The sequence below is a fragment of the Carassius gibelio genome, chromosome A15, assembly GCF_023724105.1.
Source record: "Carassius gibelio isolate Cgi1373 ecotype wild population from Czech Republic chromosome A15, carGib1.2-hapl.c, whole genome shotgun sequence".
Classification (NCBI taxonomy): domain Eukaryota; kingdom Metazoa; phylum Chordata; class Actinopteri; order Cypriniformes; family Cyprinidae; genus Carassius; species Carassius gibelio.
Genome location: NC_068385.1, coordinates 5,138,481 through 5,152,381, shown reverse-complemented (window position 1 = coordinate 5,152,381; position 13,901 = coordinate 5,138,481). Strand labels below are relative to the sequence as shown.

Genomic DNA, 13,901 nt, shown 5'->3' with positions numbered 1-13,901 from the left:
AAAACATTCAAATTGTTACATAATATCATACAGTGGCTCCAAAACGTATTTTGAAAATGTCTGAATTGCATTAGATAAAAAGTGTCCTTTTCCATAATTTTCTTCCCTTTGTTGGGCCACTATTGTTTCAACTAACTGGTCATGGCTTCATTTTTTGAAGTCAGTTCCTCTCATGTCATGTCATGGTAAAATAAGCAAGGGCTGAACAATAATGGTTAAATCAATATTTCCAATTATTTTGCTAAAAAAAATACAATAACAATTATTAGTCATGATTATAGTCATTTAAGAAATTTAGAAATATATAAACATTACATAAACGTGTCTGAGCTTTAATACTTTTCCACAATGCTGAGGTTGAGTGTGGCACCAGGTGTTTTCAATATTGAACCTTTTCACAATATTACAATTTTCTGAGATACTGAATTTGGGATTTTCTTTAGTTGTCAGTTATAATCATCAAAATTAAAAGAATAAACATTTGAAATATACCTGTGTGTAATGAATGAATATAATATACAAGATTCAAGACTTAATAATATAATATACAAGACTTTTTGAATGGAATTAGTGAAATAAATCAACTTTTTGATGATATTGTAATTATATGACCAGCACCTGTTTCAGCAAACAGCAAAAATGACAGTATGGAAAGAAAAAACTGACTAGCTGTAGCTTCACACTGAGCAAGATATTGCAGTGGATATCAAACTCCAATTTGCCAGTGCTTGCCATTGTTTTTAGATAAAGATAAAAAAGAAATAATTATTAAAATGTGGTTTATCAGGATCTATTGCATTGACTTTTTTTTGAGGTTATTTAAAAACATTGTTCAAATAAAGTCAATATGGCTTCAAAATATTACACTTTTTATTAGTATTATAATAGGGGCAGTTTACAAAATCAGTGACAGCTATCATGATGTATACCCTTCTCAGTTGCATCCACTATAGGTACAATAGAAGTGAGGAAAACAGATTATTTTACCTTGTAAAAGCAATTGAAAAAGCATAAGTCCAATAATGTTCCTGGGTTTGCCCTTGAAATAAAAGTTGAAAAAAAAAACAAAAAAAACTATTGTTTAACAAATAATAATAATAATAATAATAATAACATTTTAATGCAAAGTGAAAATAATTTAAATCAGCAGAAATGTCACCCTATAGGGACTTTCTAAATCTTTTTGCTCTCAATGGAGTTCTCACCACTAGATCAAGAAAAACATTTATTAAACTCAATAAACTTCTCTTAAGACAGAGGATTCCAATCCTGGTCTTTCCCAAACATTTCCCAAAGGCATTGTTTGCCAACTATTGTTACAAGTTCAGTCATAACTGGCATAGTTCAGAGATTTGGCTAAAACCAAATAGTTCCAATAAACATTTGCAAACAACATTGCAAACTTACATGGTTAGAAGTACATCTATTGAGCCGTGGTTAGAAGCACATAGTTTCTTGTTGAAATGTGGACTTAAATTGATCATGCTTTTGGGCACAATCAGCGAGCTTACATTAAGTATCATGTACAGCTTGTATTCCATATTGAGAGTGAGGAGTCACGTGCCAAATTTGGGTTGATTTGGGAGGGGTCTGAGCCGGTCGGCCATGATGGAAGGACACGCTATCGGTTGCCAGGGGCAACGCCTTCAGAACTTGACTGAGGCGTGACTAAACAAAAGGAAGAAAGTAAAGCAATGCAAAAAGATAAGGTGAAAGAAAGGGGACCTTACAGGAACAAGCTCACACCACGCGCACAACAGCGGTATTTGCAGAAGCTCTCAGGCATCAAAAATATCGACCCATACGAGCTCCCTGCAGCAGCACAGAGACCTGGACCATTTACCTCCATGAACATATAGACATTGTGAATTATCTTGTTTAAGGTGTAAGTCACCTTGCATTCACACTTTAATGGCTTTAATCTAACCAGCACATTTACATCTTGCAATCACACATTTAACTACCCTAGCTAACCCAGAACTGTTTTGTCCACTTTGCAGCCCCCAACACAAAACCTGGTACAATATGTGTCATTGGGCTAAAATCAAATTATAGCTAAACATACACAGCTTTAGCCTACATCAAAACATGTTGGAAATGTTTGTGTACATTGAACATCTTGTTACAATCTAGTCTGTACGAAACAGTCGCAGTTAATTAAGTTACTTTGTCATATTGGTCAAGAAGTGTCTGCTAAAAGCAATGTAATTACAACACGCTAAAACGCACGTGAATAAACTTACTTTATTCACAATGTATATGTGCGTGGAGGTAAATGGTCCAGGTCTCTGTGCCACTCCGCTGCAGGGAGCTTGTATGGGTCGATAGTACGCTGTTTTGCACTTGGTGTAACCTAAAATAACTGTATTCCACTGTTCCTATGTGTTCCATTCCATATGTATCGTGTGAGGTACTGGAGCAGTTTTTAACGCAGCAGTAACTTTCAGGCATGGTAAAACAGTGCAGAATTGCGAGAACCTCCTCTACTACCGAGTTAAAAACACATGTAAACAATCATGTTTCGCCACTGGTGTCCTGCCAACATGGCGGAGACTGTGATATCGAGGGGAGGGGCTCTGTGCTATGACGACAACTCCTCTTTCTTAATAGGGTGACCATATGCGCCGTTCCTACGCCGATAATGGCCCGCCACTAAAAATAAGTAAAAATAAGTAAAGGTACTTGTCCTTGAAGTAGCCTGAGGGGTTAACTTGTCTCCTTGGTCACACAGCAAGGGCCTTATCTTTCTGGCTGACATTTAATTGAGCATTTATGCTCTGGTTTCTTACTTTGTAGACGCCCCATATTCTGCATCATTACTCAGGCATGTAATGTTTATAGGGAGCTCTGGAAAAACTCAAATTGTGTTTGTGTCTGCTGTCCAGGATATTTGAAACTAAATGCTAAAAGTCAGCAAATAGCAAAAAAAAATAATAATGCTATAACAGTAACTGCATAATTTATTCATGCTGCAATTTATGCTGGGAACTTAATATTACCAATGCAATTAATATTACCACTGCTATTATATATAATAGCAGTGGTAATATTAATGTTAAGAATAATAACTTGTGTAACATTTGTTAGTATATATATATATATATATATATATATATATATATATATATATATATATATATATATATAAATTTTGCACTAACAAATGTTTTTAGCAGGTAAAAGTAGTATGGTTTGTGAGCACTGTAAAAATGAAACTTCTCATTTTCTAGTTTACGAAACCTTTTGAGTCTTGAGTGACTAAAAAATGCTATTTTCTTGAAACTACATAAAAATCTTTATCAGACCAACAAAATTACCCAAAATGTTGCCCCAGCTAGTCAAACACAGTTGTCTGAACAAAGAATTTCACATCGTTGAAATGTAAAGGCTTTGTGAGTTCCCAGCATGAATTGCAGCATGGATAAATTATGCAGTTACTGTTAAAGCATTATTTTTTTTGCTTTTGCTGTCTTCATTTAAACTTTTGTGTTATTGGTTTATCATTATTTTAGGTATTTTTTGTACTGTAGATATTTTTAACTTATCTTTTATCTTAGTCTATAGTTGTTTCACAAACAAAGGCAACATTGTCTGTTTATTTATTCTAAGCCTTTCACATTTGTCATGTGTAAACGAATATAAATTCGATAATGTGGTGATTTTTTTTTAAATTAAAAATGAATTACCTCAATGACAGTAATTGATAATTGACCTTGATTATGGTAGATGTTTCAGCTCATGTGACAAGATATTTTCTATTAGTAAATTAAGACAATCTGCATTGCATGAGCAAACAAATTTACATTGGCTCAACCAAGTTTCTTTAAAAGTGAAAGTGACATGACATACAGTACAGCCAAGTATGGTGACCCATACTCGGAATTCGTACTCTGCTTTTAATCCATCCAAAGTGCACACAGAGCAGTGAACACACACACACACTGTGAACACACACTCGGAGCAGTGGGCAGCCATTTATGCTGCGGCGCCCGGGGAGCAGTTGGGGGTTCAGTGCCTTGCTCAAGGGCAACTAAGTTGCGGTATTATTGAGCAGAACTAAAAATCTATTGTTGAGAAAATTCAACAGTACTGCATCAAGCTGCCTTTCTTCAAGTATTTTCAACAGTTTATTTTTTACAGTGTGTGTTTCATGGCTCAGTGTGCACTATTTGGCATCTTTTTTAAGAGTGAAGCATTTGGATGGAATAATTGAGTGTTTATGCACTTGATTTTGTACAGTACTTTACAGACCACACCTATATCCTGCTTCACTCAGGAATGTACCGGGAGCTTGGCCAGCGGTTATAAAACCATGTTCCTTTCCTTTAATTCAGTGCATTGTCGCTCTTTATACGTACCACCCAAATCAGCCGAATAATATAACGGCCTTGCTCGATTAAAAAAAAGTAAATAAAGGTAAAAGGTTCACTGTGTTGCCGAAGAGACACTCCCCAACACTTATGAACAATTATGAATCTATTTAAATTTTATTTATATGGTGAAGTCTGTGCTTTATTTTTACATTTGATTACTTTAACCAATTTCTGAATCTATTGGCTATTATGTTTATTTTATTTGTATATTTTGTTTCTATTGTATTTGCCCTATTGTTTGTCATTTTCTTCATTTTTTGTATCAATGTTTCAACTTGCTGTTGCTTGTTGGCAGTTAAACTGCTCTGAAAGAATACGTTAAGAGGTTGGAGAACATTTTTGGGAGTTTTATGAACACACGGACAGGCACCACCTGACGATGTCTTGTTTGGCCAAAAAGATCAAAATGAATCTGTGTCGAGGATAGGAGAAAATAAAAGCCATGAATAAATGGAGCATGCATGGGGCATGTTATCTGCACTGTAAAAAAATCTGTAGTAATTACAAAATAATTTTGCCAGCTGTGGTTGCCAGAATGATTATAAAATATTATTAAATACAGAAAAACTGTAAAAACATTTATGGGCAAAAACTGAAAATTGGAATGTAAACCAGAAAATTCAACAAAGCACATTGCTATTAAAATCTGTTTTGTACCTTCAACATACCACCATAATAATGCAGGAGGTAAAAGAGAAAGCCACATGAATAATCAAGACCACAAGCAGAAGTATATATTAATATACAGAAAGTGCACAGTCATTCATGCAAACTCAAAATCATGGTAACACACGATACTTAAATAATGTAATAAACTTTAATTAAACAACAGAAGATGTAACATACAGCCCAAATGTGCATAACTGATAACAAAAACTATTACAAACATGATTATTTAAACAAAATACTTCAAATGTGGAGTGTCACACAGGGAATTCTGGGAATATAATTTTACAGTATTTGACTGGAAATTGTACATTGATTAGTTTTTTGTTTTTTACTTCTAAAAACTGTAAAATTAACTGCATTTTACTGTTAAATGTCTGATTAGATTTTAGTTTTTCCCTGAATATATATACTGTTAACCTATTAACAGTTTTGTCCCGTAGTATTTTTACACAATTTTTAAGTAAAAATTACACTTATTTTTTACAGTGTGGAACTTTCGATTTCTGTCTGTCAATTTACTTACAGCAAGTTAACAGTATATGCTTGAGTGATTATGCAAGATCAGCCATCTACAAAGTACAAAACAAAGCATTAAAGCTCAATTATTTTATACACGTTTCACTCTAATAAAGGAATTAATAAAACAAGCTAGTACATAGTTCACACTGATATCTGCTAAAACACTTTAAATGTTCGATATAGAGAATTTCTTTCACATAGAGATGTTAATCAAAATAATACAAGTAATTATGTACAAATTATTACTTTGTTGAAGGAATCTTAAACATTGTATAATATGGAACAGAATCACATTATATAGATGCATACAAACCCACATACAATAAAACATAATGTATGAGATGATGTACATGCGACACACCATTCCAAAATATTAATCTTTCTTTGCTGAAGCCATTTTTTAGTTGATTAGGTGTTTTGAATTTGTAAAGACCACCCATTGTACCACCCTAAAGTACACTGTGTGTATATCTTGCACTTCTGTAAAGTTACTTAATTAGAGTTCAGTTTCAATTTGATATTTGCTCCACGCTTGATCCGACTCCAATTTCAAATGATGTTTAAACTCTGCTGTGATTATGGTAAATTCTCTTTAATTATCCATTCGTTAGAGGCGTTATGTTGCACAAGTCTCACATGGCCTGTCAGGATGTCATGGTCTGATCTCAAGTCAGAGGATGCAGGGTTAACTAGCAGGCCTTAAGTCAGCCACCACACGCATGCTCTAATCAAAACGCGTCTATTGCTTATCTGGAGCTCCCAGACTTTCCTGATGGCGAGAATAGTTCAGTCTAGTGGCTATGGGCTTAACTGGGGACCGGGAGCCCGCCGTGGGATTAACTCGCGGTGCTCAGGAGATGAAGAAGGGATGGAAGGAACCAGCGGAGGCGTAGGACACCTAGGAGGTGAGGGAAGCTCAGGGAAGTGCCCTAGAGGGTAATCTGGGGAGAGGATTGGGGTAATGAGAAAACAAATTATTTGCTATGAATGCAGTAAAGTTAAGGTCACACAGACTACTGAGTTTGGGTCTGGTGGTTTTGTGCTTATTTAGTTAAAAAAAAAAAAAATTATATATATATATATATATATATATATATATATATATATATATATATATATATATATATATATAAAAGGAATGATTGACGATGGATCGCTGAATTATTTTTCTAATAATTCAACGGTCCAAAGTCAATTATTCTGCTTATACTACGGTCACCACACCTCAAGACATTGGTTCGATGATTTATTTCAAAGGGATTCTTCTGTTTTTTTCTATTGTAAGTTTGACTATTTCTTCCACATCTCATCCAATGCCTCTTTTGCTAGTACAAAAATTTAGTTTTAAAGCTGGTAACGAAGGCTTGAGCCATTTGATAGCATTCTAATGCAGTTATTAATGAAGTTATTAAAAAAATTGAGTGTGTGTGAGAGAGAGAGAGAGAGAGAAAGAAAGAGAGAGAAAAGAGAAGGCAATAGAGAGAGAGCTTGTGTGAATTAGGCGAATGTATCTCTGTGCATCTCTGTACACTCTTCTGCAGCAGTGTCTCTAAACAGCGCTGTTATTACATCGCTAGTGAGAAATGTCATGTGTTGCTTTTAAGTTCCTACACTATAAGCCAACTGATAAAATTGACAGGGCAGTGCTGGCAACACCTTTTTGTGCAAACTGCATGACCGTTATTAATGTGACTGACCGTTTTATATATATATATATATAAATATATATATATATATATATATATATATATATATATATATATATATATATATATAAATATATATATATATATATATATATATATATATATATATATATATATATATATATATATATATATATTAGTGCTGTCAATCGATTAAAAAAAATTAACTAATTAATCGCACAATTTTTTTAAAATTAATCGCGATTAATCGCAATTAAAAGACTGAAACTTTTTGGATATGTAAATGTAAAATGTAAATAATTAATGTAAACTCAAGACAAAGAAACTATTTAAATTCAAAATATGATTGTTTATTGGAATTTTTGTTTAACTTGTAACACAGATTTTCTCATGTAAACAACATACCTGCAATAAACCATCAATATCCTCCAAATTAACTGTTGGCTTGAAAGCCATATTTATTACAGAAATAAAAACACAGGCATGTAAGTACCATTTGAATTTCAAAACAATCAATGCCAATAAAAAACAAAAATGATTTCCATGTTGAATTCTAAGTGGACTGCAAAAAAATTCCAAAGTATAGTCATTGCCAGTGCTTTAAGTGGGCCAGTATGCACTGGTACTCAGTACCGCCACTTCCAAATATAGCTCTTGAGCGTACCGCCACCTCTCCGTGCGCCCAGAACGTGCTTGTAGCGTACCGGTACGCTCATTTGGACATCTGTTTTAATAGAGGTTTTAATATTTTACCTGCACTGCCGCTTTTCAGAGCGCCCTTCACAATGCAAGCTTCCTAATTCATCCCACCCAGAGCAGAAACTACATTACCCATTCACCCTTAAGTTATACAAGTGAATAGCGCATGTGTCGCTTTTCCCACTGTTAAGTGTCAACAACTCAACGTGGCCGGAGAAGGTGTGTGAAACTCGTTGTGAGTTATACTAAAGCAAAATCTTGAGTATTTATTGTCTGATAAACATTACAAACTGTCTGCGGAGGTTGAGTCGTCCTGCAGCCCCCGCTGGCTGTTCATTGGCTGCAGCATCTTTTTTCTAAGTTCTAAAAAAATACCGTAGACGGCAAGGCACAAATTTAGATATTCATTTATCGAATTAATCTATAGCCTATGCACAAAGACAATATGATCTTTTTGTCCCCTTTTTGTTTTAAAGCTTGATGAAGAGAGAGAGCGCAAGTTGCTGCAGCTGAGGAGGACAGTGATGCACGCGCACAGGAGTGATTGACAGTTCGCGGCACTGTGTACAAAAAATACTCCGCTACACAATTATTTCGTTATTTTCGTCTAAGCTTATTAACGTTAGCGTTACAGAAAGGTCTGATTTACGCACTGTTACAGTCATTGTTTTTTTTTGTTTTTTTAAAACAATGACATTTGAGTTCATGATTTTAATGTTGCTGTTTCTTGTGGCAGACTGAATGAAGAGTAATGTTTCTTGTGGCAGACTGAAGAGTAATCCGGCAGAGTTTTATACTGAAACTTTCCGTCTAAAAGTCCTTCCTTGGTCTTATCCATATTTCTTTGCACGTTGAACACACATAGGCCACAACTGGAAATAAAAAAAAACTGCAACCGCGTTAATTGCGTTATTTTTTTTTAACGCGTTAAATATTTCAAATTAATCGAATGCGTTAACGCGCTAATTTTGACAGCACTAATATATATATATATATATATATATATATATATATATATATATATATATATATATATATATATATATATATATATTTTTTTTTTTTTTTTTTTTTTTCTTTTTTTTGAAAAGTATAACTGAGCACGAAGAGCAGATTAATCTAAAATAATTCCTTGATACATAAACTTTTGACAAACCATTTTTTTTCCATGCAAATAATGGATTACAGATGATTTCCAATCCTACATCTTCAATTCCTACTACAGTCATAAAATAACTGGACTACACCATGAATATAATCAAAAACATGCATAGACTCAGTATTTAATCACCAGAGGAGGTGTTTTGTCCTGGTTTGTTGCAGAAGAATACATTAGAAGCTGCTGGGTATTTGCCTCTGTTCCCTCGCACCTGAACAAAACCTGGTGATCACACACACACACACACACACACACACACACACACACACACACACACACACAAAAGACATTCTTGACTGTTGATTCCATATTATAAAAAAACTTATGATGGCCTTTTACTTTCAGTTATTTTTTTACTTATGTGTTCTTATTGTTACATTGAACATTCTTCTTAGGGACTGTATTATTATATTGTAAGGCTGGAGCAAAGCTCACACCCAGAGAGGGCTGCTCTCTGAGAAGGAAAATGACTTTTCTGGAAATTAGAATTTGAAAACTATCTTGCAAAATAAGTATTCTCACCCAAGATGCAATTACACTCTGTTTTCTCTGTAAATGTTAAAATCACCCGAAACTTGCCCAAAATCTACATTATTGCTAATTGTTAACACTCACTACACTCTCAGAAAAAAGGTGCAGAAACTGTAACTGTGGCAACAAACGTGTATATTATTTATCTCTAAAGGGTTCATTTTAGTACCTAAAGTGTACACTTTAGTTCCTTTTGAAAAGGTAATGTCTTCTTCATCCAGTAGCGGAGTGGCAATCGGGAGAGTCAGGACTTTTCCTGGTGGGCCGGTCTGATAATAGTTATACATTGCGAATTATATTAGCAACACCATCTGGGCTAATATAAGATACTACAGGTGAAATAAACTGAAGCAGATGTTGTCAAAGCTAGGCACAGATGGGAATTAGCATCTAACGATAGATGTGACCAGTAGTGGTGGCTTTCTTGATATATATAAAAAAATTTTTTTTTTTTTTTGGCCATGCACCGAGGGAATTTCCCAGTAGATTTTTTGGTCCCACTCTGCCCCTGTCTTCATCCCAAGAGAAGTAAATCATGAGGTATTAAAGATTTTAGTTTTGAGATATTTTGCTTACTGTGGAGTGTGTGTCTTCCTGTGATTTCCTGGTGATTACATTCTGTCCCCCTTGAGGTGTAAACTGTCCAGGTCTGGACCTTGATTATGGTAAATCCTAATTGTTAGTTCATGCCTCCATTTGAAAAATGTTTTGTCTTTGTTTTGGAGTATCTAAAGAAATGTTGGAAGAGCAGTTCTGTAGCCAGATGAGCCCAAATTTGTTATGATATATTTTCATATTTTACTGTTAGATTTATCTTTGAGACTTTGATTTTAAAATGCAAATTAATTCATTTTCATTCATTACAATTACAGTGTAAACCTTTTTCAGGGAAGTCTTCTCTAATATTAGTCAGTGATATTTATGTAGAAGTCTGTTTCAGATTCACCTGTATCTCTTCTTGGCAATGAAGAAACACAGTAATCCAAACAAAAGAGCAGATCCAAGACCAGAGATGACTGGTATGAGAATGTGGCTGAGAGTTGCTTGTTCTGGTAGAAAGAAAAACACTTAATTACTTTAAAACAATATTTACACAGAACAGTTTTATTGTGATACCTTTCACAAAGATACGGTGAGTTGCTGTCATTTCTCCCTTGACATTCCCGTGATGCTTGACTGTGCATGCGACAGTGCTGTGATCGTCCTCTTGTTTAGGGCTAAAGGTCAGCACAGACTGTGTTTCCCAGTTTCCATGACCAATGTTCTTGTAGCTCATGATGACTTTTCCAGTGTGGTTCCAGGTGAGAGTGGGCTGGTGGGACGGACAGGTGTGCCGGACAGAGCATGTGAAGACGGCAGGTTCACCCTCCTGCACAGAGTGCTCGGCCTGCAGCTCTGGTTTTGATGCTTGCTCTGTAAATGCATTTGGAATGAAAAAACACATATTTCACTTAGTAAATAAAAGCAGAAACAAGATCACCTTATAATTATTTAGTCACTTGACATTTTTAGGCCATTTTCTTATTTTGTACCCCATTTAATTGTTGTAATCACAGATTGAGAGCTCAAAAGCACACTTACCGATCATTTTAATCGACACACAGTTTTCCACAAAGGAGTACTTGTCTTTTTTAGATGTTTCTAATTCCACCCTGAAACAATACGGCCCGTTGTCATGGTTTTTGACCTCATCAATCTCCAAGGAGCAGTTGGAACCACCCAGTGAACCAATCAGGTTTGTACGACCCTTGAAACTGTCTTTAACCCTCGTAGGGTCTTTGTGAAAAATAATATCATCCCAGTTGTCCTTCTTGTGCCACATAGCTCTAATACGATCAGTGGGCTGTTCTTGAACGGGGTATTTGAATGAACAGGGCAACACGACACAAGATGAGACCAGAGCCTGCATTTCAGGCTCTACAGTTACCTTCCAGACATCAGCAAACACGCCAGCGCAAAAAACTGCAAAATAATAATGATAAAAGTTAATAAACTTAAATAAAATACATTTCAATAACACTAACAAATGTCCCAACACTTTTTAATAGACTTAATTTAATTTACTTGAAGTACAACAATTAGTTGATTTTTCATATACACACACATATATATATATTCTATATATTTTGGTTATGTTAGCATGTGTACTGCTACTTAGTCTTTTAAAGGCAATCGGTTTGCATGGTTTTAATAAGTAAATCTGATCACAGTTCAAGTAAATACGACTAAAAAACTGCAGTAAATTTTATTGGAATACATTACATTAACTTAAAATTAGTTTAAAGCAATCGGATTAGCAGTGTTTTTTTTTTTTTTTTTTTTTTAATTTACAGTGCACAACATTTAAAAATAATATAATATATGAAAAGAATGATTTATAAACATACCGTGAAACCAGTACAGAAGAACACTTGACCGCACAGCCATGCTAGACTGGACTCTAGAAACTAAAGAGGCAAAAACGCAGAAAAAAAAAAAAAGTTAGGTTATTGATTTCTTAACAAAACATATATTTTTCCAAGGACACTGCCACTGTATATGTTTCAGTAATGTTCAGATATATTAACCTATTAACATCTAGATCAGTTCCCTAGATTTTCCAAATACGAACATTCGCTGTTTGCTGGGAAAGTGTGGATGAACGCCCTTTTTTCACATTCCAGAATAGCGGATTTACCAAGCGGTCGACGGACAAGCTTTGCTGTAAAGAAAAATCACAAATATACATATTCTGGTTTGTTTTTAGGAATTATACTTGCATGCGAGAGGGGCAAATACAAAATATACAAACGAGCTGAAAAATATATTTTAAGGAATAGTTTAACCAAAAATGAATATTCTGTCTTCATTTACTCACCTTTGTGTCGTTCCAAAACTGTTTGGTCCACGTCAACAGTAAATCAGGGTCTACTGCGCTCAGTCAGTAAGTAGGCTATTGAAATCAAAACCGAACCGAACCGAAAGCAAAACTGAAGTGGTCCAAAATGTTATTATTTCCCCCGTTACGCCATCAAAATGAAATCCAATAAATAAATAAAAACAACATAAGTACGTTTTCTTTGTTTGATTGTAAACTTTGGTTGTAATCGCGTACAAAAGTTTTTTTTTTTCTTTTCTTTTTTTTTTCTTCGTATGAGACATGCCCTCTGGCTAGATGGGATACAACAAAAACTGCTGGGCATGCGCACATCAATATAGCGCAATTTTCCCCGCCTTGTAAAACTTTATTTTTTTTTGCATTATTTTAAGGGTTAGATTTAGGTTTGGGGTAGGTGTAGACGTTCATAAAATACAATCCAATAGGCATAGTATACTTCCGGTTTGTGCTGTATCCCTTCTCACCACAACCTGCCAAGAGAGACACATCAGAAAAAAGGTACATAATCATGTATGATTATGTGTGTGCCCTTCCATATAATGGCGTGTCTACAATGACTAATAATAATTCACTGGCCATGATGACTGATGAAAACCGAAAAAGAGGTGTCAGGTCCGTTTTTTTAATTTACGCCGAATGTCCAATTTATATGATTTCTTGACCAGTAGGTGGCGCTGTCCGCTTACTGCTACTCTCAGGCTGGTGACAACATTCACATTATTTTCTTTCAATTCCTTAAAAGCATTTATAAGATAAAGCCTAACTCTTTGTTTGGTATGTCACTGTCTGAACGTAATAATAGTATTCAATCATATTTAGTAGTCAGGTACAAAAGTAGTAACAAAATAAATAAATAAAACCTTCAGTATAATATTGCTTATAGATATATAATTCATAAACATAAACAAAAGTAGTTGTTTTGCTTGTTTGCTGGAATTCTAAAAAAGACACTTATGTTTAGAGTTTTCTATTTTTAATCTTTAAAAAAAAAAAGCACACTGTATTGATGTTGTTTTCATCAGATATCTCCATACATGTTGAGTTCGTCCATGTTGGTGTATTCAGCTTAATCATTACCCTTAATAGAAATATTTAAAGAGAGGACAGATAGCCAGGTATAAGTTAATAACATATTTCGATAATAATTTCTCAAAGATGTTTACTGCCATGCAAATAATATACTCGCAGAGCAGGATTTTCAATCACTGAGGTTGCTATTACATTTAAATACCAAAAACATCTTATTATTAATAATGTACATGGGTTCAGATGTGCTGTACCTCTTTTGTGATGGCATATAAGGTTTGGAGAAAGGCTCGTTTCCTGACATTGCATCTTTTGACCTGGAAACAGATGCCATATGTGAGAACTGATGATATGTGTGCCTTTCATTCCTGACTGCTCCA

At 34.5% G+C, this 13,901-nt stretch overlaps 1 protein-coding gene and 1 long non-coding RNA gene across 6 annotated transcripts in view; one reads left to right on the top strand and one right to left on the bottom strand.

The window, feature by feature from the left end:
* Positions 1-5,176: 5,176 nt before the first annotated feature.
* On the bottom strand, positions 5,177-12,784 carry LOC128029006 (sialic acid-binding Ig-like lectin 14). Of its 5 annotated transcripts, none has more exons than XM_052616439.1 (9): positions 12,475-12,784; positions 12,185-12,318; positions 12,005-12,064; positions 11,199-11,579; positions 10,734-11,030; positions 10,564-10,666; positions 10,194-10,272; positions 9,219-9,308; positions 5,177-6,502 (listed from the first exon to the last, which is right to left on the bottom strand). In XM_052616439.1, the coding sequence occupies exons 2-9, from the start codon at positions 12,192-12,194 to the stop codon at positions 6,491-6,493; spliced, it is 1,032 nt and encodes a 343-aa protein (XP_052472399.1). In that variant the 5' UTR covers positions 12,195-12,318; positions 12,475-12,784; the 3' UTR covers positions 5,177-6,490. The 5 variants fall into 5 exon arrangements, with proteins under 5 accessions (XP_052472399.1, XP_052472401.1, XP_052472402.1 ...); XM_052616441.1 differs by having other exon boundaries at positions 12,229-12,318; XM_052616443.1 differs by lacking the exon at positions 10,194-10,272 and having other exon boundaries at positions 6,353-6,502; positions 12,475-12,782.
* The window catches only part of LOC128029007 (uncharacterized), a 76,275-nt gene continuing 73,432 nt past the window's right edge, over positions 11,059-13,901 (top strand). Inside the window, exon 1 of the long non-coding RNA XR_008187285.1 lies at positions 11,059-11,352. This is a non-coding gene — a long non-coding RNA (uncharacterized LOC128029007). The remainder of the gene's footprint in view (positions 11,353-13,901) is intronic.

Coding starts and splice junctions, on each gene's coding strand:
- LOC128029006 (XM_052616439.1), bottom strand. Junction 11,580..12,004: donor TCTTCTGTACTGGTTTCACG/GTATGTTTATAA, acceptor ATTATTTTGCAG/TTTTTTGCGCTGGCGTGTTT. Junction 10,667..10,733: donor TCACCGTATCTTTGTGAAAG/GTATCACAATAA, acceptor TCTTTCTACCAG/AACAAGCAACTCTCAGCCAC.